At 53.8% G+C, this 26,874-nt stretch overlaps 11 protein-coding genes across 11 annotated transcripts; 5 read left to right on the top strand and 6 right to left on the bottom strand.

The window, feature by feature from the left end:
* Positions 1 to 164: 164 nt before the first annotated feature.
* BU26DRAFT_284829 (uncharacterized protein) lies at positions 165 to 927 on the bottom strand. The gene has a single exon (XM_033821548.1). The coding sequence runs from the start codon at positions 848 to 850 to the stop codon at positions 365 to 367; it is 486 nt and encodes a 161-aa protein (XP_033686514.1). The 5' UTR covers positions 851 to 927; the 3' UTR covers positions 165 to 364.
* A 1,391-nt stretch (positions 928 to 2,318) lies between these two features.
* Positions 2,319 to 6,383, top strand: BU26DRAFT_284480 (ras GEF). Its single transcript, XM_033821544.1, has 4 exons — positions 2,319 to 3,124; positions 3,175 to 5,457; positions 5,508 to 5,995; positions 6,053 to 6,383. The coding sequence occupies exons 1-4, from the start codon at positions 2,486 to 2,488 to the stop codon at positions 6,078 to 6,080; spliced, it is 3,438 nt and encodes a 1,145-aa protein (XP_033686513.1). The 5' UTR covers positions 2,319 to 2,485; the 3' UTR covers positions 6,081 to 6,383.
* A 1,576-nt stretch (positions 6,384 to 7,959) lies between these two features.
* BU26DRAFT_423263 (glycoside hydrolase family 16 protein) lies at positions 7,960 to 9,192 on the top strand (the record flags this gene model as incomplete). Its single annotated transcript, XM_033823501.1, has 3 exons — positions 7,960 to 8,017; positions 8,085 to 8,500; positions 8,554 to 9,192. The coding sequence occupies 3 exons, from the start codon at positions 7,960 to 7,962 to the stop codon at positions 9,190 to 9,192; spliced, it is 1,113 nt and encodes a 370-aa protein (XP_033686512.1).
* A 2,238-nt stretch (positions 9,193 to 11,430) lies between these two features.
* On the top strand, positions 11,431 to 12,448 carry BU26DRAFT_603915 (uncharacterized protein; the record flags this gene model as incomplete). The annotated part of the gene is made up of 2 exons (XM_033835476.1): positions 11,431 to 11,618; positions 11,670 to 12,448. 2 exons carry the CDS (start codon positions 11,431 to 11,433, stop codon positions 12,187 to 12,189), a joined length of 708 nt encoding a protein of 235 aa, XP_033686511.1. The 3' UTR covers positions 12,190 to 12,448.
* Positions 12,449 to 13,890: 1,442 nt separating this feature from the next.
* Positions 13,891 to 15,158, top strand: BU26DRAFT_284493 (uncharacterized protein). The gene has a single exon (XM_033821545.1). The coding sequence runs from the start codon at positions 14,019 to 14,021 to the stop codon at positions 14,949 to 14,951; it is 933 nt and encodes a 310-aa protein (XP_033686510.1). The 5' UTR covers positions 13,891 to 14,018; the 3' UTR covers positions 14,952 to 15,158.
* A 200-nt stretch (positions 15,159 to 15,358) lies between these two features.
* BU26DRAFT_284522 (uncharacterized protein) lies at positions 15,359 to 16,901 on the bottom strand. The gene is made up of 3 exons (XM_033821546.1): positions 16,453 to 16,901; positions 16,018 to 16,357; positions 15,359 to 15,958 (listed from the first exon to the last, which is right to left on the bottom strand). Exons 1-3 carry the CDS (start codon positions 16,739 to 16,741, stop codon positions 15,394 to 15,396), a joined length of 1,194 nt encoding a protein of 397 aa, XP_033686509.1. The 5' UTR covers positions 16,742 to 16,901; the 3' UTR covers positions 15,359 to 15,393.
* Positions 16,902 to 17,569: 668 nt separating this feature from the next.
* On the top strand, positions 17,570 to 19,210 carry BU26DRAFT_603912 (glycosyltransferase family 69 protein; the record flags this gene model as incomplete). The annotated part of the gene is made up of 2 exons (XM_033835475.1): positions 17,570 to 18,119; positions 18,177 to 19,210. The coding sequence occupies 2 exons, from the start codon at positions 17,570 to 17,572 to the stop codon at positions 19,208 to 19,210; spliced, it is 1,584 nt and encodes a 527-aa protein (XP_033686508.1).
* A 906-nt stretch (positions 19,211 to 20,116) lies between these two features.
* BU26DRAFT_603911 (uncharacterized protein) lies at positions 20,117 to 21,307 on the bottom strand (the record flags this gene model as incomplete). Its single annotated transcript, XM_033835474.1, has 3 exons — positions 20,117 to 20,809; positions 20,876 to 21,019; positions 21,068 to 21,307. The coding sequence occupies 3 exons, from the start codon at positions 21,305 to 21,307 to the stop codon at positions 20,117 to 20,119; spliced, it is 1,077 nt and encodes a 358-aa protein (XP_033686507.1).
* A 1,303-nt stretch (positions 21,308 to 22,610) lies between these two features.
* On the bottom strand, positions 22,611 to 23,733 carry BU26DRAFT_530289 (SET domain-containing protein; the record flags this gene model as incomplete). Its single annotated transcript, XM_033830952.1, has 3 exons — positions 22,611 to 23,332; positions 23,380 to 23,572; positions 23,620 to 23,733. The coding sequence occupies 3 exons, from the start codon at positions 23,731 to 23,733 to the stop codon at positions 22,611 to 22,613; spliced, it is 1,029 nt and encodes a 342-aa protein (XP_033686506.1).
* Positions 23,734 to 24,643: 910 nt separating this feature from the next.
* BU26DRAFT_549960 (NAD(P)-binding protein) lies at positions 24,644 to 25,541 on the bottom strand (the record flags this gene model as incomplete). The annotated part of the gene is made up of 2 exons (XM_033832024.1): positions 25,405 to 25,541; positions 24,644 to 25,353 (listed from the first exon to the last, which is right to left on the bottom strand). The coding sequence occupies exons 1-2, from the start codon at positions 25,442 to 25,444 to the stop codon at positions 24,644 to 24,646; spliced, it is 750 nt and encodes a 249-aa protein (XP_033686505.1). The 5' UTR covers positions 25,445 to 25,541.
* A 47-nt stretch (positions 25,542 to 25,588) lies between these two features.
* Positions 25,589 to 26,605, bottom strand: BU26DRAFT_539788 (60S ribosomal protein L22; the record flags this gene model as incomplete). Its single annotated transcript, XM_033831526.1, has 3 exons — positions 25,589 to 26,057; positions 26,149 to 26,345; positions 26,591 to 26,605. 3 exons carry the CDS (start codon positions 26,603 to 26,605, stop codon positions 25,931 to 25,933), a joined length of 339 nt encoding a protein of 112 aa, XP_033686504.1. The 3' UTR covers positions 25,589 to 25,930.
* Positions 26,606 to 26,874: the final 269 nt, after the last annotated feature.

The following is a 26,874-nucleotide window of genomic DNA, read 5'->3' as shown; positions in this document are numbered from 1 at the left end:
CGCTGCACATTTTTCCCGAACGGAGACGGTCGCACGGCGTTAGAAAGAGCGGTATGAGTTCTCTATTCCGGTTCTTCTACGAGGCGTCGTCCGTCGACTTCTGCTAGCTGCCAGGTGCATTTCACACCGCCATCCGACCTTGTCTCTTGCATCTATCCGTCCCGCGCCAAAGTTACTGACACAGCACCGCAAAAATTACGGCGGAGGGGCGAGGCTTCGGGGCTTTGTCCCCCACCAGCCCACCTTAATCTGATGACGACGGCGATAGAAAAGGGGTAGCTTGTGTCCTCAAACAAAATGACTTCACCAGCAGCGACGAGTAATTTTAGGCGTCCGGAACCGATCGACGCCTTCTTACTCGTTCCTAGCGAGCGCATCCACAGCAGCGGATGCACTTCCCCGGACCCACTTCAGTCGAGTTAGCACCGGCGAGACTGCATGAAGCGGCACAGAAACCTCTCCGACTGCACGCGAGAGCCCAGAGAGACAGAGCATGAGGGGCACCTTGCCCTTCACGTCTTGATGAGGTCTCTAACGATGGTGGGACAACAGGCACGAGGCTCTTCAGACTCCCACGAGACGGCTGCCCTGGTCCATGCCCGGGCGCCAGCACTCTCAACCGTCCGCTGTTAATGCCCCGCTTGTCTCCAGGGATCATGGACGGAGCTTGATCCCTACACATGGCATGGCCAGCGGAAGAAAGCGCTTGACACGATCGCGAGAGGATGTCACCCAGCCAGGTGTTGTTCCTGGCAAAATGACAGCTCGTCGCTTCTCCACAGCAACGCTCCACGAGCGATTGAAAGCAGGACTCTCGAGCTTTTTCGGACTCGTTCTGGAGCCCCTCCATTAATTCATCATTATCTATCAACAAGAGAGTTGCTTTTGCGTCAGAATCCCCGCGCTAAGACACTTCGCGTAATTCTCTAGAAGAAAAGGGCACTTTCTGCTCCTGGTTTCAGGCGATGGTCTGTTCACGGGAGGATCGCGGCCGCCCGCCGTGGATACGGAAAGCCCGCGTTTGGAATTTGTTGAGGCAGGGCGTTCTGCCACAGTTTATTGTTCTCCTTTCCAGAGAGCTGCTCGATGACAGCTCTCTCGCATGCTCCCACGTGTAGTATGCCGGCACATGCAAGAGGCTCTCAAATGCCCCTGGTTTGCGCTGCCAAGTGATGACCTGTTTTTAGCTTGTGCGGTCAAAAACGTCAAGATTTGGGGCCAGAAAACGACCGTCGCATGAGTGCCCCGTCCGCCTCCACGCGAGGAGCTATACCGGATTATCGCATGGTGTTGCACTCTCAAGACCGGGCTGCTTCTTTACGACCTTCCATCGGCCCTTCTGCGACCTTGACCCCAGTTTCGCAAGGGATCAGGTCAGCCCATTGTCATGAGAGCTTGAGCGTTTGAGTCTTGACTATTGCATAAATAGTACTACAGAAGAGTTAACGGTATAGTCCAGACTCCATCGTGGGAGTGTACAGGCGGGCTAAAGGGTTCCAGACGGTTGCACAACGTGCCCTAGCACCGTTCTGGAAAGGGAACCACTTGGAGTCGTTTAAAGGAATAATGCTCCGATGCTGCGAACTTGGTAGAGCATAGCGAGTCAAGCAGCGCCTTCAGAGTGTCGTTCGACCTCTTGTTTCGCGTCTCCGCAAGCTCTCTAGGCTCAGGCATCCAGAGGTCGCGGGTCGACGGCTTCGTGGTGAGGTGGGGTCAGTTGCCCAGATGATCCGTCCAACTTTCGAACGGTTTGGGGTCGCTGGTGTGGTCGGCATTTGACATGTCGGTTATCGAGGACTCACGCGTCAAGCTGCCTGCCATTTCTTTGACAGGTCGTTGCCGCGGTGAACAATGAACCGTCGTTCGCAGTGTCGCGAAACAGACAGGTTGGGTGAAACGCACAACATCGGCCGCCGGCCAACGGGTGGACAGCAGTATGAATAAGCGTGCAAGCAGTATAGGCAAGGCTGCGGACTGCGTCAATGCGAGCCTAATTTATGTGCGAAGGATGCTCCTTGTTGTGACACGCTTTTACCCAGATCACGTGCCCGCGACGAGGTCCGGTCTCCACCATCCTTCGGGCGTCTCACAAGTTCCTCCCCAGCGACCTCCACCTGCCGCCGCCCGCGCCCTCGCCCTCGCTCGATATAGATTTTGCGACTGCTTTCCTACGTGCGAACGCGCTCTGGGCCCTTATTCGCTGCGTCGCTCCCGCAGGCGCGAATGTGAGAGCTCTAATTCGTATCCAGCGCCCCGGCGGCCTGCCACTTCAGCCCAATTGCAGCTCCTCCTTGGAACAGGACCCAACCCTGACCATAATACGCGCAACACCTGAATATCTGGGGAAGCCGCGTCCCTGTGCTCCCCTCCCCTCAATCTGACTGCTCTTGCCTCGGGGCGGTGAAGGAGGGGAAGACGACGCCCGCAGCCCCAGCACACGCCCGCGCCTGCCTCCTGCCACGCTGCGACGAGCGCGCCTTCCGCCATGAACGGCTTCAACGGGACCGTCGCCCCCGGCGGCATGTACGTGCGGGCCCTGTACGACTACGACGCCGACGACCGCACGAGTCTGAGTTTCCGGCAGGGCGACATCATCCAGGTCATAACACAGCTGGAGAGCGGCTGGTGGGACGGGGTCATAAACGGCGTGCGGGGATGGTTCCCGAGCAACTACTGCGCCGTGGTGCCTCGCCCGACCGACGACGTCGAAGACGACCGGAATGGCGGGGACCTGGACGACGACCAGGACACGCAGTCATTGGGCGGCACCGACTACACCAACTCGGACACAGAATCGCTCAACGGCAATGACACGATCTTGCCCATTGAGCGGAATGAGAGCACGAAAGAGGAGGAGGCGGCGTTCTGGATACCCCAGGCAACGCCAGACGGCAGGCTATTCTACTTCAACACCTTGACCGGCGTTAGCACGATGGAGCTCCCGCTCGAGACTCCATCAGCGAACGAGAACGGCCCGCGGGACCGCGTCAATGTGTTCATCCCAGAGTCATCACGCCCGCCGGCAGAGCTGCTGGCCTCGGGGTACAATGTCGAAGACACGGACGATGAGAACTCGGCCTCAGACTTTGAAGGCCCTGGCATGGTGGGCTCACACAGCTCTTTGGTACGTGTTGCAGAGTGGCTGGCATAGAAAAGTGCTAACCCCTTTGGTAGCCTGGAAGAAAAAGGTTATCAGATGGCGTCTCACCGGCGACATCGATGGATTCCATGAACCAAGCCTCGTCCTTTGCCAGGTCTCTGGATGCAAATGGTACGAGCTTTTCAGCCGTTTCCATCCCCCCTCTTGGCATCACAGCCACTTCTTTTGCTAACAACCCCCTTGGCGGACCCCCCATGACCTCCGCCATGTCACGTAGGTTTTTCGATGATCATGTTAATCCTGTGCCCCTCACCTGGAACCGGATGGTGGAAGACATGCGGCGGGCCGTCGATCGATACCGCCAGGCAATCAATAACAGCGATCGGTCTGAGTTTGTGAAAAGAGCAGAAGATATCTCCGATCATCTTCGGTTACTCCTGGCTGCGGGGTCTGGGACGACTGACAACCACTCCGGCAATCCCTCCATTATCTCTACCAACAAGGCGCTGTACCCCCACTTCCGGGAGACTATGTCCAGATTCTCCAAGCTTGTCTTGTCCTCACACATTGCTGCGTCTGACTTCCCTCCGCCGGATTCCTATTCCAAGTGCCTCAAAGAAGCGGACGGCGTTCTCAATGGCGTCTATGGCTTCGTGGAAGTGGCTCGGCAGCAGCGTGGCGAGGAAATCCCCCGCCTAGTCCCTGGTTTCGTGGTTGGGGGCAACGTGGGCGGCAACTGGCACAACAACGGCGTGGATGTCCGCGACCCGGCAACCTCTGGGTCTTTCATCGACCAAGAGGACTACGAGCCCTTGGTGGAGCCCACCGTGAAGCTGGACTCGCGCGTTCTGGAAAGGTTAGAAGATCTGAAGAGGCTGATTGTGTCGAGCATCCGGCGGTTAGACGAGCAGCTGGTCGTTCGTGACAAGATTGTTACACCGCATAGACATCAAATCATCGGGGATAGCGTATGCAATGCCGCCGGGAAAGTCCTCGATGTCTGCCGTCCCTGGATATCTACCGTTGAGTCAATAAATCTGTCCGCAATCAGCTCGACAGTGCAAGGCCAACAGTTAGGGGAGTTCAGCATTCAGAAACAGAAGGTCTATGATCTAGTTTCAGAACTGGTTATTTGCTGCCAGGGTGTCGCTGCACCATTAGCAGACGAGTGGGCCGAGACCAGAGGCGATTCCTTGGAGGACCGGATCAACGCCTGCCGCGCAGTCTCCAGAGAGCTGGAGACGAGCATCGTGCAGCAATATGGACTCCTACAGCATCTTTCGGAAGCAGTACCTCTTGGGGACATTGCTGTGCGCGATGACCCTCGAAGGAATACCGATACTCAAGTACCCAATTCCCATAACAGAGGCCAATCAGGGAACACGAGGCCGTTGCTGAAGGATATGCCACAGCCGCATACGTACAGTGAGGGTACCTCATTGGACGACAAGGTGGAGCCCATCCGCACCGCGAATAGCTCAAAGAAGATTAAGGATTTCTTTGGCGAAGTGCCCGTGATCCCACAGACGACGGTCGAGGAAGTACCGGAGTTCCTTAAGCTCGACCATGAAGGCGAGATTTCCTACGATCACAAGGTGACGCCACCGCAGCTTCGAGGAGGAACACTTCAGGGACTTGTCGAGCAACTAACTCGGCACGACCGTCTTGACCCCGCGTTCAACAACACGTTCCTCCTGACGTACCGGTCGTTCACTACTGCCTCCGAATTGTTTGAGATGCTTGTGAAGAGGTGGAGCATCCAGCCGCCGTATGGTCTCGCTAAGGAGGATTATCAGCAGTGGGTCGACAAGAAGCAAAAGCCGATTCGATTCCGCGTCGTCAATATCCTCAAAAGTTGGTTCGATAATTACTGGATGGAGGGCAATGACGAAGAAGCGAGGATCCTCATCCAGAGAGTATACAACTTTGCAAAAGATCATGTCGCGACGACCAGCACGCCCGGTGCTGCTCCTCTTATGACATCGGTCGAACAGCGATCTCGCGGTCCCGATATGCCAACGAAGCGTATGGTCCTCACCCTAAACGCGCAGACTCCACAGCCCATCCTTCCGAAGCACATGAAGAAGCTGAAGTTCCTGGACATCGACCCGACGGAGTTCGCTCGCCAGCTCACCATCATCGAGTCAAGGCTGTACGGCAAGATCAGGCCGACAGAATGTCTGAACAAGACATGGCAGAAGAAGCTAGCCGCCGGCGAGCCGGACCCGGCTGCCAATGTTAAAGCGCTCATCCTGCACTCCAACCAGCTGACGAACTGGGTGGCACAGATGATTCTGACCCAGCAGGATGTGAAGCGGAGAGTCATAGTCATCAAGCACTTTGTCAACGTTGCAGATGTGAGTTGCCACGGTCCGAAAGGAACATCCTTCAAGCTAATTCGTTACAGCGATGCCGACTGTTGAACAACTTCTCCACTTTGACATCTATCATCTCGGCTCTCGGCACGGCACCTATCCATCGTCTAAACAGGACATGGACCGCAGTGAATGCGCGATCCATGGCCACCCTGGAGAACATGCGCAAGCTTATGGGTAGCACCAAGAACTTCGCGGACTATCGAGAAACGCTGCACAAGGCCAATCCACCATGCATCCCGTTCTTTGGTGTATACCTTACGGATCTAACCTTCATTGAGGACGGCATTCCCTCCTTGATCAAGAAAACCAACCTCATTAATTTCGCCAAGCGCGCAAAGACGGCCGAGGTGATCCGCGACATCCAACAGTACCAGAACGTGCCGTACCCGCTACAACCCGTGCCGGAGCTGCAAGACTACATCTTGACCAACATGCAGTCGGCAGGTGACGTGCACGAGATGTACGAGACGAGTTTGCAGGTAGAGCCACGCGAGCGCGAAGACGAGAAGATTGCAAGGTACGTATCCCGCCTGAACAAGATCCATATAGATCAGATGTTCTGACGACACGGTAGGCTTCTCTCCGAGTCTGGATTCTTGTGATGATACCCCACGAATGCATTTGATCTCTGTCGAAATGAAACATTGGCGTTGGGTTATTCATATCTTGGCACTTGTGCTCTTGGCAAATGGGCCTACGATCAGGATATCAGTTTTCTTCCTTGGGTGTCAGCGATTTCATCATCTCAGACGCATATTCCACACATTGTAGCTACGGCCGGCTCATGGGAGAAGAATATTCTTCTTGCAGCGATATATTTTTGTGGGCGGCGAAGGGTTGTTCAGGCCTCCCACGAGGGATCGAACGATCGGCTTTTTTTCTTGACCCTCCTTCGCCCCTTCCAAGCTTCTTTGCCTCTCACGTGTTGGCATTGGGGATAAAGGCAGTTGCTATATGGTAATTAGATGAAACATGAACCCAAGCACAGATGGACCTTTTCTGCGATCGTCTTAATGCGCTCTCTTATATGTTTCCTGTTCAGGGACGCGCCGTTGCCGAGCGTGTTAGCGTTCATCTAAATGAGGGCGATCCGCAAACTCCTACTCGCTGGCTGTTTTGCTCCTGATCGGCCATTCGTTGGTGCGCAAATTTGATGGATTGCGGCACGGTGCGCGCCCGAACGCGCTCAGCGCTGTGGGAATAAGGGATGGCGATGGGGGGTGAGGAAGAAAGGGTGAGCTCGGTGTGTAAATGGTGCTGGCGAAAGGGGGGAGTTGTTGGAGGAGGGCACGCAAACAGGTCGAGGCTCTGGGGACCTGAGTTGGAGGTGCGCCGGCTGCGGGTGTGGCACACGCCTCACAGGAACGCCAGACGTCCGCAAAGTGACGAAATGAATCGTCTGAAATTGCAACATCGCGCGGAGGCGCCTTGCTGGTTCCTTCCAAGCTTCTTCGCGCGCTTCCAAGGGCTTGCCCCGGATCTGCCAATAACGGAATCGAGGGCAGTGCCAAACAATTTCTTGATCACGAGCGCGAGGGGCAACGAACGGCGGCGCAGAGAACAAGGGGCGCGGCTGGGGTTCCCTTGCTCCCTCCGGCAGCCAGGACGTTGGGCGGTGGTGCGATGGGTGCAGATGGGTGTGGAGGAGCGGAGAAGAGAGGGCGAAGGCGACAGGTGGTGGCCTTCAAGAATGGGCTGCAATTGATGGATTGAGGAGGTGGTCGTCGTTCTTGCCGTTCACCAAGTGGAGGCGAAAGGATGCCCAGGTGAGCTCCTTCACATGCCGTCCATCGCACCTTCCTCGCCCTTCGGCCGCGCGGTGATCGCTCGTGATGACCAACAGGCAAATTTCTTCCTTCGAGTGCTGGCATCGTGTGCGGCAAACAACCGTGGCACCAGGATGGACGACAGGGCCGCGCAGGAAAACGGTCGTGCGACTCTGCAGCGTCGTCAATGCAGCGAACTCATTCTCCGTCCGCGGGGGCGACTGCATGCCCAGGTGCTTATCGCAGCTATCCGGACGCGCCTGCTGTGATATGTGTCCAGACGCCGCGCTCGACTTCTCCGCCGCTGTCTGCGCTTGTTGACGTTCACACATTCCCGCTCTCCGTTTTGACAGGTGAGCTGGTCCACGACGGCGCAGCGACGGCCTCACTCAAGCCTCGACCGGCCCACAATTTCTCGTAACGCTATTTCGGCTCAAGGCCGAGCTTCTTCCAATTTTTGCTCGATCAGCGTTAACGCCCGGCCCTCCTGAGTGGTCGACCCAAATTACCACTTTCGAACCGTTGCGCCGTACCGCCACGGCCCTGTTTGCAAGCCAACCCTCCCCCAGACTCCGCGCGCTCCTGGCTTCCGTCACCCTACTCTACTTGACCCACTGCCGGCCCTCCTTCCTTTATTACTGGCACCCCTTCTTGTCGCTCGTTCGCACTCTGTTTTGTCTTCCTCGTCGTTCGCTACCCTCCCCTAATGTACAACATGTTGCGCGATGCCATGGGCGCTATGCCCTGGCTCATATTGGCCATGTCTCGCTTGAGTGAGCCCTCCCCGCGAATGAGACGCCTTCGAGGGAATCGTTCCGACTGACCATTTTCCTACTCTAGCAAATGCTGCATGCGAGTGCGGCTACTCAGTCAACAAAACCACCGACGCCACCTTTGCCGTATACACAGATTTAATGGAGAACGACTTCCTGCACAGCGCCGGCGACAATGTCACAGAATTTGGATGGCGGCCGCAGGAATACAACGTCTCGGCCGAGGATGCGCGAGGACCGTACGGCAAGGAGTTCTTCGTCTCCAACGTGGAATTGAACCCGCTCAAGGATGCGCAAGCGTGGTCGGGCGACTCAGAGAAGGGCGGCGATGCAGGACTTCAGTTGTGGGTGCGGGGCGACCACTCCCATGGCTACGTGAGCGGCGCCGAGATGACGACGGTACGCGACGACGCACTCTACGGGAGCTTTCGCGTGGGCATGAAGTTGTCCGCGCAGAACGGAACTTGCGGAGCTTTCTTCTGGGTATGAAACCGGCGATCCGGACTTCGCGCGCAAGACATGCTGACAGTCGGCAGTACTACAACAACTCGCAGGAGATCGACATGGAGTTCCTGTCCAAGCAGTTCAACGAATCGCAGGGCGTAGTCAACCTCGTCCTTCAGACACCGGATTCCGTGCGAGCTGGTTATGACGCTGCAAATACGTCCGGATACAGGGTCGAGTCCCTGCCTTTCCGCCCCGACGAACAATTCCACGAGTACCGCTTCGATTGGTCGCCTGAGAGCGTCAAGTTCTATGCCGACGGACAGTTCCTGTGGGAAATGACGGAAGATATCCCTTCAGAGGGAGGGCGCATGTTCATGAACCACTGGAGCAATGGCGACCCGCTGTGGTCTGCTGGACCGCCCGGGGCCGATACCGCCATGACCGTTTCCTACGTGAAAGCCTACTTCAACTCGACGGATAACTCACGCAACGACGACTACACGAAGCGATGCTCTACTTTCGATGCAAGCAAAGTGTGCCAGATTCCCGACGTAACTCAGGCTCCAGACGGCGCGAAAGCGCAGACGTATTTCTTCTCACAAGACGGCGGCGACAAAGCACCGGACCAGACGACATACCACACCACCAACGGCGCCGCGAGCCTCTTCGCCTCATCCTCGATATACATCTCGGTGTTCGCCATGTTCTTTAGCTGCGTGTTTCTATGATCGAACCATTGCCGATCGTGCATCGTATCCCTTTGCTCGACACACAGAGCCACTCCGGCATCCATTTTCCTTTTTCGAATAGCTTGTTTCGCATCACGAGCGCATAACGAGGCCACGGCGTTTTACCGGATTACCAACTACCATTACCTATTCTCCACCACTGTTCCGCTTCTTCCGGAGCCCGCGCGTCGACCGAATACGACGACGCCGTTCCTTATGCTGGACATGCTCTTCTTTTTCAACTACACCTTTTCTTACTTAGTGTCTACTTCTCCTTCTTTCTTGTACACAGCTTGTTTCCGTAAGGGGTCATGGCTTGGATGAGCCGACCACGCTTTTCCTTTTTTTCGCTTCGATTGAGTCCAGCAGGTTTAGTACGCGAATCAGTGCTTTGATACTGCAGATACCACTTTTTGTTTACGCGAGAGTCACGATTGTGATTGGATCCGATTGTGGGTTTACACGGGATGTGGTTTGTTTTTCTTTCGTCGATACCACTATTGTCGGATATCAGGCTTCTTCGTTATGCCAAATTAGGTTTCCTGTCTCTTTCGGGATACGGCCGTCGGTCTTACATATGCTCTACTCGAGTAACTCTGGGTTGGCCTCCGAGACTCACATTGGGGGGAATGGTAAAAAGTAAAAATAGCAACTAGCAATCAACAGCCATATCGTCACTACATATCAATGTCTACGACCGTCTCCGGTCAGCTCTCCGTTTCAAAGCTCGATGGATGAAATCCACGCCAACACGCGGCTTAGCGGAAGTCGGCACTTGGCGGGTACCTTGCAGCGCAGGTCAGGGACCGGCGCAGTTTGTAAGCTCGTTCACGAGCTGTTGACGACGCGCGGGGTTGGCCTGAGACCCGCTTTCACGAGTACGCGCACTATTGAGTACAATGGCTTTTTTTTCGCGCATTTCGCATCGATTCAGGGGGCTATTGATAGAACGGCAGCCCCGAGCAACGACAAGAAAGCTGAGCATCTTGGAGAGTCGCAGGCGACGGATCGGTCTCTGCAAAGCTGAGCAGACGACTTGGTATTGCGCTACTTTAGGGGTTGTCGCTTGTGGTTCCTTGGGCTTTTATCGGCGCGCCGAGAGATGGGTGAGTAATGGCGAAGCGCGGCGGGCACGCGACTGGTTTACCGCGCCAACGGCGCGAAGCCTCGTGCGCATGAGCCAGCCCGAGCCTCGTCAGGCAGCCTCACACACGACGACTTCAACATTTCAGGTGAGCCGGTGCTCCTCTTTCTCCGACATCATCGTAGCGGCTTCCTCGCGGGAAGCAATTGTATGCTCCCTTCGGCTGCGGGCAGGCTCGACCAAGGGATCTTGACGTCGGATATCCAGTACACTCCACGCCTCCACCATTCAGCATCGAGCTTCGCCGTTACTGCGTTTGAGGCCATCAGGTTACACTATCTAATGCTTGACATGTTTCGCAGCTAATCAACTGATCGATAAATTGCAGAAGAAATGCTGTGGTAGGTTGCGCAGTCGTTGTAGTCCGTCCTCACGCTTCACTGCTCACTCCTCGCTTGAACATCGCACAAATATTAGGACGCGGGCTGCAGGAGTGATTGCGAGATGTGTTGAAGGGATGAGAGGCATTGAGTGGAAGGAAGGCCAGTGGGATATGATGGGCAAGAAGAGGGCCTGCTGGGTAAGGTAGGTACGCGATGTGTTCCTTGCCTTCCTTTTTGTCCAACCTCACTTTCTTCATTCCTTGCTGTTGACCCAGCAAGCTCGCAGTCGCTACAGTCTTTCAGTTAGTCGCCACTGTCTGTCTTCCATGTCTACCGTCTCTCACAGTCAATATGTCGTGACCGAGACATACCACACTCTTTCCCCACACTCGTTTATCCAGCACGCATAACGCTCTTTTTGGCCACGCGCTCTTTTTTGGCTGCACGCTTTTTGTTTGCCTCTGGCAGTGGCATACGTAGTGCCCGGACTATCCCAGCACGATTTGGGATCAGCAGGAGAGGATTATACGGCAGTCAGCTCGCGGAGTTGTTTCGGTTCGACCGGTCGAAGCAGTTCGAGCATTCGCTGCGGAACGGACATTCAGCAACGAAATACTGGAAAGCTGAGAGACGGAGGGAAGTTTTAGCCCCGACTGCATTCCTCAAGCTCGCGGTTCATAAGTCGCATCTTGAGCATCAACCTCGTCACCCTCGTCAACCAACGTCACGCACACCGCACTGAGACAACTATCCCTTTCCTTTCCGGCTACGATGCGCTTTATGCCCCTCCACACGCTTCTTCTACCGATCGTCGCCGTCCACGCTGCCGCTCGGCCGGATACGCTCCCATGGCATCCATCCCTTACGACGACACTCTGTGCAAGGCCGGCTTCGACACCGGACGCTGGATCTTCTTTGCCCACGCAAACAACCGATGCAATGGTCCTGGAGAACATCGAGTAAGTAGCCTCGATTGGCCTTGGAGCGTCAGACTGACGGCTGCTCCCTAGTCTCCGTCAGGTACCAGGCGTCGCGCCCGCAGCTCCTGCACCCGCAAACCCAGCAGTGCCCAATGCAAACCCCGCCGTCCCCGCGAATCCCGCAAACCCTGCCGTCATCAATCCTGCCGTCCCAGCAAACCCAGTTGCCCCTATTAACCCCGCAGTCCCCGTCCCTCCAGCCGCGGTCCTCACAACCACAACCCCCCTCGCAACCCCGACCACCGCCGCCAGTGTCCCCGCCGGCGTAGCATTCGACTCTATAACCGTGCAATGGGTCGAGACCTGGCTCGGCGGGACATCGCAAACCTGGGTGCCGAAGACGATTACTTTTCACTTTCCGGCGTATGTGACGCAGGCTGCGCAGCCGGGGATGGGGGAAGTGGGCCTGGGCAGCTTGACGGGCAGGACGGGGTTTACTAAGACTGTTGTTGTGGGAGGTGCGGCGAGGGCTACGGCGGCGAGTGAGGTGGGGAAGGCGTGGGCTGTTGCTGCAGTTGGGGCGGGCGTTGGACTGATAGGGGTGTTGTGATGGGGAAGGTCTTGGATAGGTATACTTGCGGACAGGGTTTGAGGGTGCACTCGGATACGCACTTCAAGGGGTTCATTTGTGGTGGGGGACGAAGCAGGGAATGGGTATGAGGATTGTATGATGAATGATGCGAGGAGATAGGGAGGACATGTGTTGCAGTATACCCGATTGCAGTTGGATGGAACGAATATCCTAATGTTTTGGTCAATGGACGACATGCTAGATCCACGGCATACTAGTGTTAATCGATAGAAAGAGTTGCATAGTATCGAATGGGAATGCTTCTCTTGACGCTGGGCTGTCGTTTCTCCGCCACTGTCGCTATCTGACACTCTTTCTAGCACCGTTGTCCTTGCGTACAGGTCGGAGTCTCTCAGAGCGGTCAGCAACTCGTGAACCTCGCGCAACATCGAGCCCGTCTATCATCCTGCTCCGTCACCTGATCTATCTTCATGAGCGGATCTAATACTCCAACAAGGCTCCCGTCGGATGCACATCGCTCGCTTTCCGCGACAATACTCCTTCGATATCGGCGAACGCGAAAGAACATCGACACTGCAGCGACACCTAATGCCACGTCACCTTTCGATGACTCACTTTTAAGAAAAAACCTGCGGTCCTATCTTCAAGAATCAAGAGACATCGGGCCGTCTCCAGATTCCACGTGTGTATATAATACAACTCCTGTGGTCCTCGCGGTGTTCCCCGACTCTTTCCGCCGGCGTCTCGGAAACAGTCGGAAAGCAGGCTGTGCACTGGTACGCTGACGCCCCGACAACGCGACAGCACCTCACCGCGCATCTCAAACGACTGCTCTGGACTTGTTTCGGAGATTTGGACGAGCCACATCACACCACGGAGGTGGCATTTGTGTCCTCGATGGGATTTTCGTGGTCGCACCGAGATAGTGGCGGCCGCGGCGCCGGGTAAGGCGTTGAGGCTCAATGCATAACGGATGTGTCGTGTAACAACGCAACGACGATCATCGCGAGCTCTGGATCTCAGCTGCTTCGTGATGAGGAGATGGGGACAGGAGATGGTGCTGACGACGAACTACAGTTTCGCGAATGCCTGCCCGCTCATCTCGTCCTCGACGAGTGTTCATGAGGCTTCAGCTTCAAAGACGTGGGAGCTAGCAAGCCCGAGAAATGTCCACCAGCGGTCAAAACGATGCAAAGCTAATGCGCCCAACAAAACATTTTCAGATCGCTTTGGACACCGTGCCATCAGCCTCAGCTTCACACAGTACATAATGTGGCCCAGTCGCAGGGCGGTGGAGTGACGTGTGGCGCGACAGGCGACATTCCGCCAGCAAATGCTTATCGGACGCTAGGACCCTGTTATCGGAACGGGGCACGACGCAACGTCGTGCCCACAAAAACAACGTGATCCTTACTATGACTGTCTCACCGACTCCTTATATCTCTCCTATATAAGGACCGACCAGGACATATACGAGTGCTATAAGCCATCGCCGGCCGCTTTGCGTTGAGAAATTCCTTATGGCTTAAGCCGATCTGAGTTTCGGAACCTCTTCCGGTTGAAACATCGACTTCGTCAGTGAACGAACTCATGCCGGTATACGATCCATCGCCGATTTTCGTCAGACCTGCTTTTCCTCATCCGCCGTCCCCGTCGAATAAGTCGACGCCTGCGGACTCGAATTACTCGACTCCGGCTACATCACCGCCACCCTCGCCCATCGGAAAGCCCGTTCCCGAACACCTCACCTGTCGCGAGAAACCCAGTCTTCCTTTACCATCTCAGTTTCCGGTAACATTACCCACGCCCGTCGCACTGCAGACCGCAAAGGAGGGAGACGAACAAGAATGGCGACCTACGCAACCTACTGGCATCCCGCTGCCTCCACCATGGTACACGGAGGCTCGACCACGTATACAGCCGCTGCACCTACGCATCCCGTGTTCCAACTTCAACTATACGCCACAGCATCGGCAGTACCTGCAGCAGCATCAGAAGACGCCGACAGCGCTATGCCTGATGTCGAACGCGAGTCCGTACCCACGGGCTTGAGCGTCGCGCCGCCGCCAAACGAGCAGGACGAGTCGCTGTTCTTCCGCCTGCCAGCGGAGTTGAGGAACCAGGTTTATGTCGAGCTGTTATGTCCCGATGCTGTCAAGCTCAAGGACCTAGCTCGACGTAATCGCGATAAGAACCTCGGTGTGCGCCACTCCAATCTCCACCCTGCCATCCTATCTACATGCCGGAAGATCCACCAAGAGGCGCAAAGACTGCTCTACACACACGTCTTCCACGCCCATCCGTCGCTGCTCACCAGCCTGCCGCACCTCACCAGCAAACCGGTCCTGTACCCCAGCGTAACAAGCCTCATATCTCGCTGGCACATCTCCCTCCGCCTTGACACGGATCCGCGCTTCACTTTCTCGCAGGCAACAGCCGCCTTCTCCAGCGCAGAGTACCTCGAGATCCACGTCTGGCAGGCGCAGTTCGAAGCATGCGATTACTCCATGTTGAAGCTCTTCACAGGCGTTCGCGGGGTGAAGGTCGCGAGGGTGGCCGGCAGTGTGGACTTCGAGTTGGCGCGGTGGTTGGAGCACAATATGATGCAGCCAAAGGAGGAGGAGGATGTGGAGATGCAGGGAGACATCTGTCGGTGCGATGATGATGCCTGTCCGGGGTTTGAAGGCAAGACGGAGGTCGTGTGCGGGCGGTGTTACAGGAAGGGGCGCGTGGAGTGGATAGAGAAGGAGTGGGATTTGTGGCGGTTTGGGGCCCGGTAGACCTAGAATTAGAGTCTGAATCTGACGACTGCGATAGACTAGAGAGTAGATTTGGGTATCTTTTAGACGGATCGGTGTTTGGTGTTGGATGGCTTTGTTTCTTCTCCCATGCCGCGGACGGCCGCGCGGTGCGGCTTTGTGGGACACAGAAGAGCTATAGCATAGACGCGCGAATATCAGTACCTAATTGTCGAATAATAACCTCGGGAGCTTTCTGCGGTTTCCTATAAGCTTGTCGCTGTCAAGGCATCTGTTTGATCGAACATTATGCTCTCTCATAGCTGGTTCGACACCATACCTGTTCGAGTCCTTCATCCAGTCTTCCAGAAGTATTACGAAGCGCACGAATGCAATATAATAGTATAACCCTTGCAATCTAGTTGACAAAACGCGCCTCCTTCTCTGTCTAGGAAACTACCTTCCTCTTAACCTTGGTGCAGCGCTAGAATAACGTTGTCAGCACCCTTACAGCACTCAAACAAACTGTCATGACAGTTGAATACACAATCGCCTTATCCGCATTTAAGAACAGTACACTTGTCAGAACAAAAGTCGCGTACAGATATATCCCTACAGCAAGCGACTCGATAATTGCTTCATAGCAACGCCAGCTGCGAATCCCGAAGTTCGACGGCATTGCAATGCAGACTCTGATGTAGGCACCGTTGTAGAACGCAATAGTTTCGATACGGTTGGCGACAGGGTCCGGCGGGGGCCGACGATTATGAGCTTCGTGATGGGTTTGGTCCAAGGACGAGTCGCCTGTATTGATTGTCCTGGGAATAGGCAGTTCGACTGCAGGTTTCGCATTGCTGGCTAAGGGAAGAGTTGGGGTGTTGGTTCTGCCTGGAGAGAGCTTCTTTGGCGCGAAGTCATAGGGCACTCTCAAGAGGTTCCAGATGCTATAGTCCAGTCGTTGGCCGTAGCCATCGTAGACTTCCATGGATTCTTTCATGAAGAAGACAAGTCCGACGGCAATGACAAGCCATACCATGCACGCAAGTGGCCTTGGGAAATTGGTTATCATCCGGTTCTACTCAGAAATGATTGTGGGATTCAAACATACCAGGCGAAAAGCAGCCAAGAATACTCACACCGCCACGGTACCATGGTGAAGCTGGAGACTACCCAGTTGCGCCACAACATAATGCTAGCCAAAGTCATAATCAATGCGTCCATGGCGAGTTTTGCGGTGATGTTATGCCACTTCCTGTCACTGATAGATGGCAATGGTACTGACCATTCCCTTATTCTGGGCTCTCGTGGATTTACGTGCGATAGTTGTGTGTGCAACGGTCTTAATTGCCGGAATAGACCGCTAGGGAGGCCGATGGTGAAGCAGCAGGTTGCAAGAGCACGGTGAGGTGATAGTAGAGCAAGCTGAACAACCTCGAGTGGCGGTGAACCTTAACATAATTAGTAAGGGTGGGAGAGACAAGTCTTGTTCTCCCGACGCGTATTAAACTGATGGTTGAGGTAGAAAAGCACTGGGATGGCTCACCTATCAAAACTAGGATTGTTGGCAAAAGCGCCGCAATACTAGTCCCACTGCTCAAGCTGGCCTTGAATGCTTCAGTGAGATTATCATACACGCAATCGATAAGAAGGGAGCAAGTCCGAAACTCGAAGACCCTTGGGTCGCTGCCGTTGCAAATTCTCGATGCATTCTGGAATCTGGGATCGGTTGCGGGGCCGACTGTACGCTTTATTGTTTGAGCAGGGATAACGAGGGCTAAGATCGTGAGAGACAGGCAAGTACGTTTTGAGAACGAAGGGTACATATGTCCCATATTCGTAGTGAGCCTAGCAAAAGGACCCGAGATTGAGAAGGAGCCGGAGATAAGGCTTGGTCGTACCCTCTTTTCATGCTTAGTATATTTAGCACCTTAGCCCCTGTTTAATATTCAAGACAGGGGCTGTATCCATGATCCAGTTTAATGGCTGCAGTAGCAGTCTGAGCCTACGTTGTCGCAGTATGTGGGTCGTGTTGCACAAGGCGGATGCGCGGGAAGAAAATAGGCCTATCGCTCGCCGGCGTTTGATTGTGACTCACCACTAGGACCGAGCTCGTGTTCTGCATTAAGCAAGCCAGTGCAGACTCGCGGACCTGTGCATTTCACCGGTAAGTACAAGATACGTTGAGGATGATAGGTTTATAACAGGTCCTCGATAGACGTCCTCAGAATGCTTGCATAGTTTTTTCTCGCGGCCCCACGCGGCCCGCTCCTAGGTTGCAGCGTGCATTAGCGATGCCGTCTGTAACTTGCGGGAGCTAATTAACCTTGGAAATTACAAGGAGAGAGCATGTATGAATGGGTAGGTTGGCTTTTCGACCGCAATTCTTTTACGCGAAAGATCTTCGATCTCTGCAATCTTAACCCACTAGTCCGTTCATGCCAGACTCGCCTAGCTAGGCGGTTACACAGCCCTTGCCCCTGTTTGCCAACCCTCGCTATCGTGTAGACAAAGAAGTAATAGCACCAGCTCTGCTTGGCGGTGCACATGCCAACCCTCAGCTGGGCTCCGAGCATTCCTCGCCACATAACAAGGCCCCAACCGACCGTCTTTCTGCTAACTTCACTAGCAATTTTCGTCGACTTACCACGTGTTCTTGAACAATGGCTCCAAGCCCCCGCCGCTCTGAAGAGTATGAGCTTCTCCAAAGGACGTCTTCCGATTCCACACAAGCTTCAGACTTGGACTTTGGGTACGATGTACCTGCGTGGCGGTCTGGATATTTGCGGCTCCCAGCATGGTCTCGGATTCGAACGTATACGTACCTTTTTTGCTCAACAAGAAAACGACGACTGCATTGTCGCCTGATATGCCATGCATTCACCGCTATCGCATGCTGCACCATCATATTGGTTATATTAACCGCCCTGTTTCGGCCTTCGTATACCCATCTGCCAGATCACTACAAGGTTCTCCGGAGCATATGTTCAGAATCATCCAAGCCAGGACGAGGGAATGTCAACAATGAAAAAGTATTCATCGCTGCTGCCTTATACGATCCCGGAGGAACTCTCGTCGGAGGGGATTGGGGCAATGCAGTCTTGCACTTAGTGGACCTTCTGGGACCGGAAAATGTTCATCTAAGCGTGTATGAGAACGATGCCGATCCTTCTGCGAACGCAGCTCTTGACAAACTCAGGGAGAAGCTCGATTGTAAGTACCCTTGAGTTTCTAGGCTGTAGCTGAGACTAATACCGAAGCCTCTTTTAGGCAATTCCTCCCTTGTTTCCGAACATCTACCCCTCGAAGACATTCCCCGCGTTACGATACCGACCGGCGAGAGGCGAATGAAACGTATCGCGTTTCTTGCGGAGGTCAGAAATCGAGCCTTACGCCCACTCGAAGCCAATCCTTCCGCTCATTACGACAGGGTCCTATTTATCAACGACGTCATGTTCAACCCAATCGACGCTATCCACCTACTATTTTCAACGAATATTGATACCTCTGGTCGCGCGCAATATGGGGCAGTCTGTGCAGTAGACTTTATCAACGCGTTTAAATTCTACGATACATTTGCAACCAGAGATTTTGAAGGATACGCGATGGGAATACCCTTTTTCCCATGGTTTACTGATGCTGGCAACGGAATAAGCAGGCGGGATGTGCTAGACCAAAAGGATGCCGTCCGAGTGCGGGCTTGCTGGGGCGGCATGACAGCATTTGAAGCAAAATGGTTTCTAGAGACTCATCCAGAGGGCCTCGTCTCCGGTGGACCCTCTTTGGACGCCGAGGCTGCCTTGAATGTATCACCCCTCCGCTTCCGTTATGAAGAGGATCCGTTTTGGGACGCTTCTGAATGCTGCCTCGTTCACGCAGACCTGACCTATCTTCGGCATGGCCGCAATATCACGACGCACTCTGGTATTTTCACCAACCCTTATGTCCGCGTTGCGTACGATTCGCGGACGCTTAGCTGGCTTCCTCTCACGCGTCGGACCGAACGTCTATATTCTTTTGTCCATAATACACTCAACCATCTGATTGGCATGCCTTACCCAAACCCGCGGAGGCTAGAGCAGCCTGGAGAGGAAGTGGTGGAAAAAGTCTGGAGTTGGGATAAGTCAGGGGAGGTAACGCAGGGTGGAGCTGGTACTGGTCCCGAGGGATCTTATCATGATGTCAAGCGTGTGGCTGGCCCTGGACGTTTCTGTGGAGGTAGGACACTGCTTGTATTGAACGATGATCCCAAGCCAGGGGAGAAGAAGTGGGTAAGCGTTCCCCTTCCGGCGGTCTCTAGATAAGAATTTCTCTATGAGCATTCTGTTTTCGATAAAGGATGGAGGATTTTGTATTCATTCTATGGCTCTGTGATCTAATTTGCTTAAGCGATTGCACTCAAAGCCATCATTTGGTACCCTTTCTATGTCGTCTTTGTCCTTGTTTACAATCTTGTCGTCAAGCTCTACACTTTGTCGAACTTATGGGAGAAAAGCGGGGTCTCCGTGACTTTACGAAGTACGCGCTGACTCATTCTCATTCCCACGGTTGCTCCGATATCCCCTTTTTTGTTACTACTGCACTGTGTATACGTAGTATGCTCACATTTTCTTTGTGGCCAGGTCGATCGAATTGGGTAAGTGTCGGCCTTTGTTGTTACAACGTCAGGAATGATGGCATTCCAGGCTACCACCAACGCCTAACCATTTCAGGCTTAGCCTGCAGTTTAGCGCCTAACCCCACATCGCTAGTCGGCCAGCTCCAGCCAGGTATAATCATCGATCCTGCTACGAACAAAAGATATGACGTGAGGAATAAGGCAGAGCTGAGCCGATCTGAGCTGCTCTGTGATACGAGCAGCGTGGGATGCGTTGTCAGCACCTGCAAGACATCGCATCACCTTCCTCTCAGCCGATCCTGATTATTCGCGGCACTGACTGCCGCTATGTAGCGTCCATCATACGTATATCGACGAATTGTTTATTTTGAGGCTCTCCGTCATCTTCGGATACCGCGCACCTCCAGTGGAAACGGCCTTGATTTCAGCCTGGCGGCCGCTCGGCCTCGGTGGCTCAGCGGGGACAGTTTTAAACCACTCGAAAGATGGATCCTCTCTCAATTACAGCGCCTGTAACTTCAAAATTTGGATGCGGTGGCGTGGGGTTAGGCAACACAAAACTTATATTGGGTGTCGCTCTTACATCCCTCTCTTATTCACTTCGGAGCGTCCTAGAGCAATCCATTCCCTCTTTCAGCCAATGAGCGAGGGAATAGTGCTCGAGTGGCTCATGGCCCAAACTCCAGATTTCCATCTTTTCAATTCGAATGGAACGGAGCTCCTGAATGCCGAGATCAGCCTTGAAAATCTCTGGGGCGATTCCCTCTATCAGGTCGCTTTCAAAGTAGAGACGCATGAACTTCAGCCTCTTGCATTGCTTGAGCAGCTGGACACATTCCGTGACATGGAGGTTCGGTAATGCCAGGGAATGCCCGCTAGAGCCAGGATCCCCACCCCCCCATTTACACTCCAAATCGGATCTGCTCTCCCAAGGAAAGTATAGAGCTTCAATGTTATCTCGGCCCGTTTCGCCAACTGCGATGAGGACCGTAAGGAGATCGTCCATATCGTCCAAATGGAACGTTGTGGCACGATATGCGAGAGGCAGAGCCTCCTGGCGCATCTGCCTGTTGACGCTGAGAAGGCCAAGGTCATTCCTCAGGGGGAAATAGAAACCACCTGGATCGCCAATGCCTCTCGTCAAATTGAATTTATCGAATACATCGACGTCCCGAATCCTCCATTCCCCGTCGGATAAGGCCAAAGTGTAGATCTGATGCCGAATTTCTTTGGGAAGGCTGCAGAAGAACATCGGTGTTCCTGCGCAAGTTCCACATGGGTGCAGCTATGAATATAGTCAATGCCATCCCTTAGAGCATCGGGTTGCTGGCAGCCTGCTTGCCTTTGCGACAGACATGGCCCTACATGCTTCATCCTCGGTGAAGAGCAGGGGCAAGTGGAATCCGAAGCCGTAGTGAATATCTACGGCAAATCGGTAGAAGCCAATACGGCCCCTCTGAGCGAATATAACTTTGTTTTGACCGTGGGAAATTATCTATGAACTATGTAAGCGGTTTGAAGCTTTCAACCGAGGCGTGCTCACTTGTGTCTTGTCTAACTCTTGCAGGAGCTTCTGAGAGAGATTTTCGTCATGCTTAGAATCATTTCTGTTCTGGTACTCCTCGAATTCTCTCTTTATTCTCTCATAGGCAGAATCAGCGACCGGTCTGAGGTCCGAATAGAAGCGCTTCGAAGCCTCAGCGGGATGAGCCAGCGAATGGAATCCGTATCCGAGTTCTCTTTCCATCTCCACTAGCGCGAGTGCGGGTTCGCGTTTGGCCATGTTAAAGCGAATAGAGCTATTTCATACAGCAACTGGGGATAACGTGGGTGTCTTTCATTCTGGCAGGGACAAAGAGCGGAAGGCCGGCTTGAAGGGCTGTGTTATTAATTAGTGAGTCTCGGCACGCCCTATCACTGGGTCAATCAGTGACTCAGTTAGTCAAGGCCCTTGCGGTAGGGAATTCTCCGGAAGTAAGGGGTCGTACCTACGAGGCACAGCATGAAATTCAATCACGTGACACCAATCTGACCAATGAGAAGCTGTCGATTTCCTCCCTTGATTGAACTAAGAGGTAATGCACCTGCGAAGACCTCTAGCCGGAGAATTCCACACCCTGAGAGCCAAGGCAGCTGCTTCTAGACAGCGTGTCCCACAGCAGACCGCCACTGTTCCCTTGGTTCTGCCTAACCCATCCACACCGCGATGATGTAGGCTTCCAGCAAATATTCCTCAACAAGCCAATAAGCTCAACAAGAATGAATTTTAATGAGTTCAACACTTGGAGCGGTCACGTTGCCCTGCTGCCTGTGGGGCAGATGGGTATTTTTCCGCGACCTGCTGCTCACAGCAGAACATACAACACTCCAATGCCCCCCTCCACATCCGCTCGATCTCCAACGCTTGCCTCGGCCTGGCGTGCTCGATCGCGAATACGACAATGCAGTCTGCGAAAACCTTCCAGAAAGCTCTACCTAACCCCCACGCCCCGGCTGACCGATCCATCCATCTTCGTGCAATCTCTTAGGGCTCTCAGTCCGCAACTCTGAATCGAACGAGCCTTGCCGAACGATTGCGTTGCTCGAGTCACCCGATGGGTACTCCAAAGTGGGGTTGAGGTTGAAGAATCACCGATCCATGTTCGTGTACAAGGACCTACTGCGCCCGGTTCGAGGCGGTTATGGCTGACTGGCAACCCCATATCTACGAACGCAAACGCATGTCGAACAGCGCCGGAGAAGCCCAGGAGAGCGCACCACGGCAAGCACCGGCCGGGGATTGCGAGATCAGCGACCCTCAATTTGTCAACAAATTCCTCTGGCCCTGGACCAATACCCGGCAGCACTATATGAGAGACAAACAGGCGGAAGGACTTGTAAACCTGCGCTACGTGCCCACAGCTGTTGCGCATGGGCTCATCGAGCCACTGCTGAAGCCTACTTTCCTGCAGTTTTGGCAAGTCCTCTAGCTAGAATGTATAGGCAACACTCCTACTAGCTTGATTTAGTGCTCAATCAATCCAACAACTGTATTCTTGATTTTAGAGGGCCTAACTCAATAGCCATGCAGTATTTCCATTGCTTGATCAACCGCCCAGGCGTTTGATCGACTGCTTGGCCGTATTTTCGATCTGCTTCCACCTCAACGTGAGAAGTCCTGGTTGATTCGTCTGCCCGATATTTACGTTCTTTATGTCCTCCAGCGTCTGCTGAATCATCTTTGTAAACGTGTTCAAGAACTGCATCAGCAGGACGTTGGCCTCGCGTTGAGACGCTCGATCGTCCACCTCAGCATCCGCGAACTGTCTCCACTGGTCATGCGCACAACCCAACATCCGCAATGCCACCTGCGTCCTAAAGCATCCTACTCCCTCCGGATCCAGCATATACTGGCCTAGGAACTCCCTTTTCTTGAGAGTATACTTCTGCTCTTGATTCAAGTTTGGGAGAACCACATCGTCAAGGCACACTGCATCCCACCGATTCTCCGTGAGTAAGAATCCATATTCAGTGAGGAGGAAGTCGTTGGAATGGCCTCCATAGCAGACATGGACCTCCTCACTCGCACGATACACGCGGCCTGCTGTGAAGATGTATCTTTGTGGCGAAAATAACGTTTCACAACCCACGTCTGCATGATTGAACAAATCAGCTACTGGCAACAAAGCTAATCTATAGAACGACCGTGTATTGGCAAGTAACCAGGCGTGCAAGTACTCCTCTTGGCTGACGTACGGATATGCCTTTGAAACTATGCTCCGGTCCTGCTGAAAATTCTTCTGCTGTTTCTTCAGAAGCACCTCGGCGGCTTGGGTAGAAGATCCTGAAGCTCTGGTGGCCACATGAACGGCGTACTGACCCTGAAGGGCGGAAAGGTCCGAAAAACTGCGCTCCAGACGGCGAACTCCTTCGTCTTCTCAAGGGAAAGGTACGCGGCCAGAAGACAATGTACGGATATATTTCGAAGCACATTCTCCGAGATGGCTCTCGGTACATCGTCCAGAGTGCGGAGGGCCTGGGTTGGAACTACTAGGATGGTCTCTCCGGCCTGCTCTCCGAGTGAAACAGATTCAGAGCGATGATTGGATCGATTACTTTGATTTCGCGAGTTGCATAGATCCCAGTGCCAATCGTCTGAGGCTTATTACCACTGAGCTCAACATCTCGGTCTGTCGCCCAGCGGACTAATTCTCCATATATCTCCTCCATGATCTAGCAAACGCTGAAGCCGCTCGTCTATTCTTTTCTTTTTTTGTCGGAGTTACTCGTCCAAAGGAGGAAAAGTCTGCTACTCAAACATTGGATATGCATAGAAAGCTATCCTTGTGGCAGTGTAACGGTGGAGATTTCAGGCCGACGTTATCCCCGACTCGACCCTCTCACTCCGTCCTTTTTCCAGCTCATCATCCTCCCTCGACCGCATCGAGGCTTGGATGAGCAACTCCCCTCCTGCGTCCCTTCTTACGAGAGAGCGCGGACTCAAGCGACGACGCGTGCCGATATGTCGTGTAACGCAAGCCCGAAGCGACCACGCCTCGACGCTGATGATGTGCTTCCAGCGCAGAGCGCTCCGCAAGTTTGATAGCATTAGCGGCATCGATCCAATCTATGTATTTTACAGCTTGAGTAATAGAGAGCAGGTGTACTATATCTAGGCTTCTAAGAAGGCAAGTAAAGTAGTCTAGCGTACGTAGCTCTAATAGAACTATTTTATAATATAGAAACCTTAAAATAGCGGAATTAGGATATGGTTTAACAATAGGTTAAGAGAAAGTAGGCTTTCTATTTACGCAGCTATATGTAAGCAGCGTACTGGCGGATTAGTAGTTAGGTAGTAGGTGACTACTAGCGAATACCCCCTGTTGTATGTTTTTGACTTTTTGCTTCTTTTTTCGCTCCTGTCGAAGAAGTGCCGATAGGAGAAATGGTGGTTAATCATTGGTGCAAAAGACGGTTCACCGCATATTATGATATCGATAATAGGAAGCCAATGGCGTTATCCGAATCGTTTTGTCTCATTTTTGTTTCTGCAAGTGTAACAAAGTGACGAGTCATGTTTGGCGGCACACGGGAGCAAATGGGGACCTTTATTCTATTCACTCCTACGCATGCACCCTGACTACCACTCTACGCTTCTTAGGCTCCCCTGTTCAAACTCCCAAAAGCCCATCCCTAACCTCCCCTCATCACCCTGCTCCCTATCCGCAACTAACTCTACCACAACTCTTGCGCCATCCAATGGATCCTTCTTCCCCATCCACCCATTAAAAGCAGTCTTGCAATGGCCGGGGGACGCTGCCTGCCACAACACACCACTCTCCAACTTCGCCATTTCCAGCATCGCGACATTAAGCGCTGTCTTGGAAATATTATAAGGAATAGACGCCGTCGGTGGGACTTGCGAAGTTGTGAGATGATGGACCGAACCCCGTGCCGAAGATATGGCGATGACTTGCGGCGTGCAAGACGCGTGGAGCAAGGGTAGGAAAGAAGAGGCGAGGACAAGGAAGGACGTCACGTTGCAGTCGAGCGTGCGGTTGCAGCTCGCGCGGAAGTCTTGATCGCCGGGCTTGACGCGCTCGGCGATGGCGGCGTTGGGGATGAGGATGTCGATGCGGGTGTGCTTCTCTTTGATGAGGAAGACGGCGGAGGCGATGGAGGGATCGGAGGTGATGTCGATTTGGATGGCTTCGAAGGCGGTGGAGGTTAGGCCGAGGGCTTTGAGCGATTGGATGGCTTCGTGGCCGGAGGGGAGCGAGCGGACGCCTAGGAGGTATGTGTGCGAAGGGAAGCGGGTCGCGAGTGCTTGGACAATGGCGAAACCGATGCCTGGGAGTGGAGTTAGAAGAGTGGAGGAAGGGATTTATGATTGGGGTTGACCTCGATTGGCGCCTGTGACGAAGATGATTTTAGATGACATGGCTTGGAGTCCTTCTAGTGCGTGTTAAGGATAAGCCGAAAGAGATGGAATACGCGGATATAGAGTTCTTAGGCTAGTGGCGAGGGAGATCCTGTATTTATTCATGTTCGTTCTGCGAACCCGACCAGAGGTGTAGTCGGAGGTGTCGGTCTTAGCGATGCATACATTGGAAGGCGACTGCTATGTTATACCTATTCGAGGGCTAAGTACGAGCCCGGTGATTTACTATTGGAGGGTATCATGAGGCTTCGGGCTGTAGAGGAGATAGCGGCGTTAAGGGGTGAGACGGAGTCTGCTCCGTACCTAAACGTCCTGTTAACACAACGCGAAGTGTATGCTATCCAAATTCAAACACGGAACGAAACAAGAGGGTATCGGCAATCGCATTTGAAATTGCTCTATGTGCCCTCTAGAAAACCACTGCCCAATCCGCTTTTCGAGCCTCCGACTCCATGCAAGTCATCCCAAGTATCCGCAGTGCGGTATCTAGTCCTCATCCTCGTCCGCCTCGTCGTTGACAACGTTGAAGAAGCGGAGTTCGTACACGCCCTTGGAGGTGGAAACGACGCGGAGCCAGTCGCGAAGCTGCTGCTTCTTGAGGAACTTCTTGGTCCTGGGGATACTGTTAGCCCTGCTCCTCTCATATTACCAACCCATCGCCGCTGAAGCTGAGTATGGTACAAAGGCTGTGGATGTGAACACACAGATATTTGAGGTAGCGGCCAGAGAACTCCTGGTGCGCAATGACCTCGATCTTGCCATCGGCCTGCTGCGAGATCTGGATCGTGTCGCCGAGGTTTCCGGTGCGGCCATCGACTTTGATGCGGTCGTGCAGGAACTTCTCGAAGGCCTGGATGTCGAAGATCTTGTCGTTGACGGGCTGCGAGCAGTTGATGATGAACTGCAATTGAGCGTTAGCGAATGCTCGCACGACCTCGTGTCGAGGGAGACTGCGGCGCACATGGAAAATGAGAGGAAGGGAAAATCTAGGGTACGTTACCTTCTTCGTGACCTTCTGGCCCTTCTTGCTGCCCTTGAGGCCGCCGCCGCCGGCAGTTGGTCGTTTCTACATCATGTACCTTAGCCTACTGTTCTGTGCTGGGACGGCGCTCAGCCCGCCAGCGGACAGCAAAGCAATGTACGTACTGGTCCTGCTGCCATGTTGGATGAGGGTGTGTATGCGCAAAGAAGTGGTTATCCTGCGCTGGGCGTGTGTTGGGGAAGTGAAATTGAAGTGCTTGTGCTTCGCTTCGATTTTGCGCGTCATGTGGGCGGCGCTATGCCTAATTTGGCTTCAGGCGCGCCAAGTTTTCGACGGGTGCTGATTGGTCAAGGAGCACGGAAAGAAATGTGAGGTCTCTGCTCGAGGTATCCGAACGTGGTCGAAATCAAAAGGATTCGGAGCTGTCTCGATGAAGCACCCCAAGCTA

This window comes from Trematosphaeria pertusa (assembly GCF_010094035.1).
Source record: "Trematosphaeria pertusa strain CBS 122368 unplaced genomic scaffold BU26scaffold_5, whole genome shotgun sequence".
Taxonomy (NCBI): domain Eukaryota; kingdom Fungi; phylum Ascomycota; class Dothideomycetes; order Pleosporales; family Trematosphaeriaceae; genus Trematosphaeria; species Trematosphaeria pertusa.
The sequence above is the reverse complement of the archived record's forward strand: the minus strand, read 5'-3'. Positions and strand labels throughout refer to the sequence as shown.

Bases quoted from the DNA above. Each gene is read 5' to 3' on its own strand.
- BU26DRAFT_284829 (XM_033821548.1), bottom strand. From the start codon at position 850: ATGGAGGGGCTCCAGAACGAGTCCGAAAAAGCTCGAGAGTCCTGCTTT.
- BU26DRAFT_284493 (XM_033821545.1), top strand. From the start codon at position 14,019: ATGGCGACCTACGCAACCTACTGGCATCCCGCTGCCTCCACCATGGTA.
- BU26DRAFT_284522 (XM_033821546.1), bottom strand. From the start codon at position 16,741: ATGGGACATATGTACCCTTCGTTCTCAAAACGTACTTGCCTGTCTCTC. The intron at 16,358-16,452 runs GTGAGCCATCCC...AATTATGTTAAG, and splicing joins AACAATCCTAGTTTTGATAG to GTTCACCGCCACTCGAGGTT. The intron at 15,959-16,017 runs GTATGTTTGAAT...CAATTTCCCAAG, and splicing joins TCTTGGCTGCTTTTCGCCTG to GCCACTTGCGTGCATGGTAT.
- BU26DRAFT_284480 (XM_033821544.1), top strand. From the start codon at position 2,486: ATGAACGGCTTCAACGGGACCGTCGCCCCCGGCGGCATGTACGTGCGG. The intron at 3,125-3,174 runs GTACGTGTTGCA...CCCCTTTGGTAG, and splicing joins TGGGCTCACACAGCTCTTTG to CCTGGAAGAAAAAGGTTATC. The intron at 5,458-5,507 runs GTGAGTTGCCAC...AATTCGTTACAG, and splicing joins ACTTTGTCAACGTTGCAGAT to CGATGCCGACTGTTGAACAA.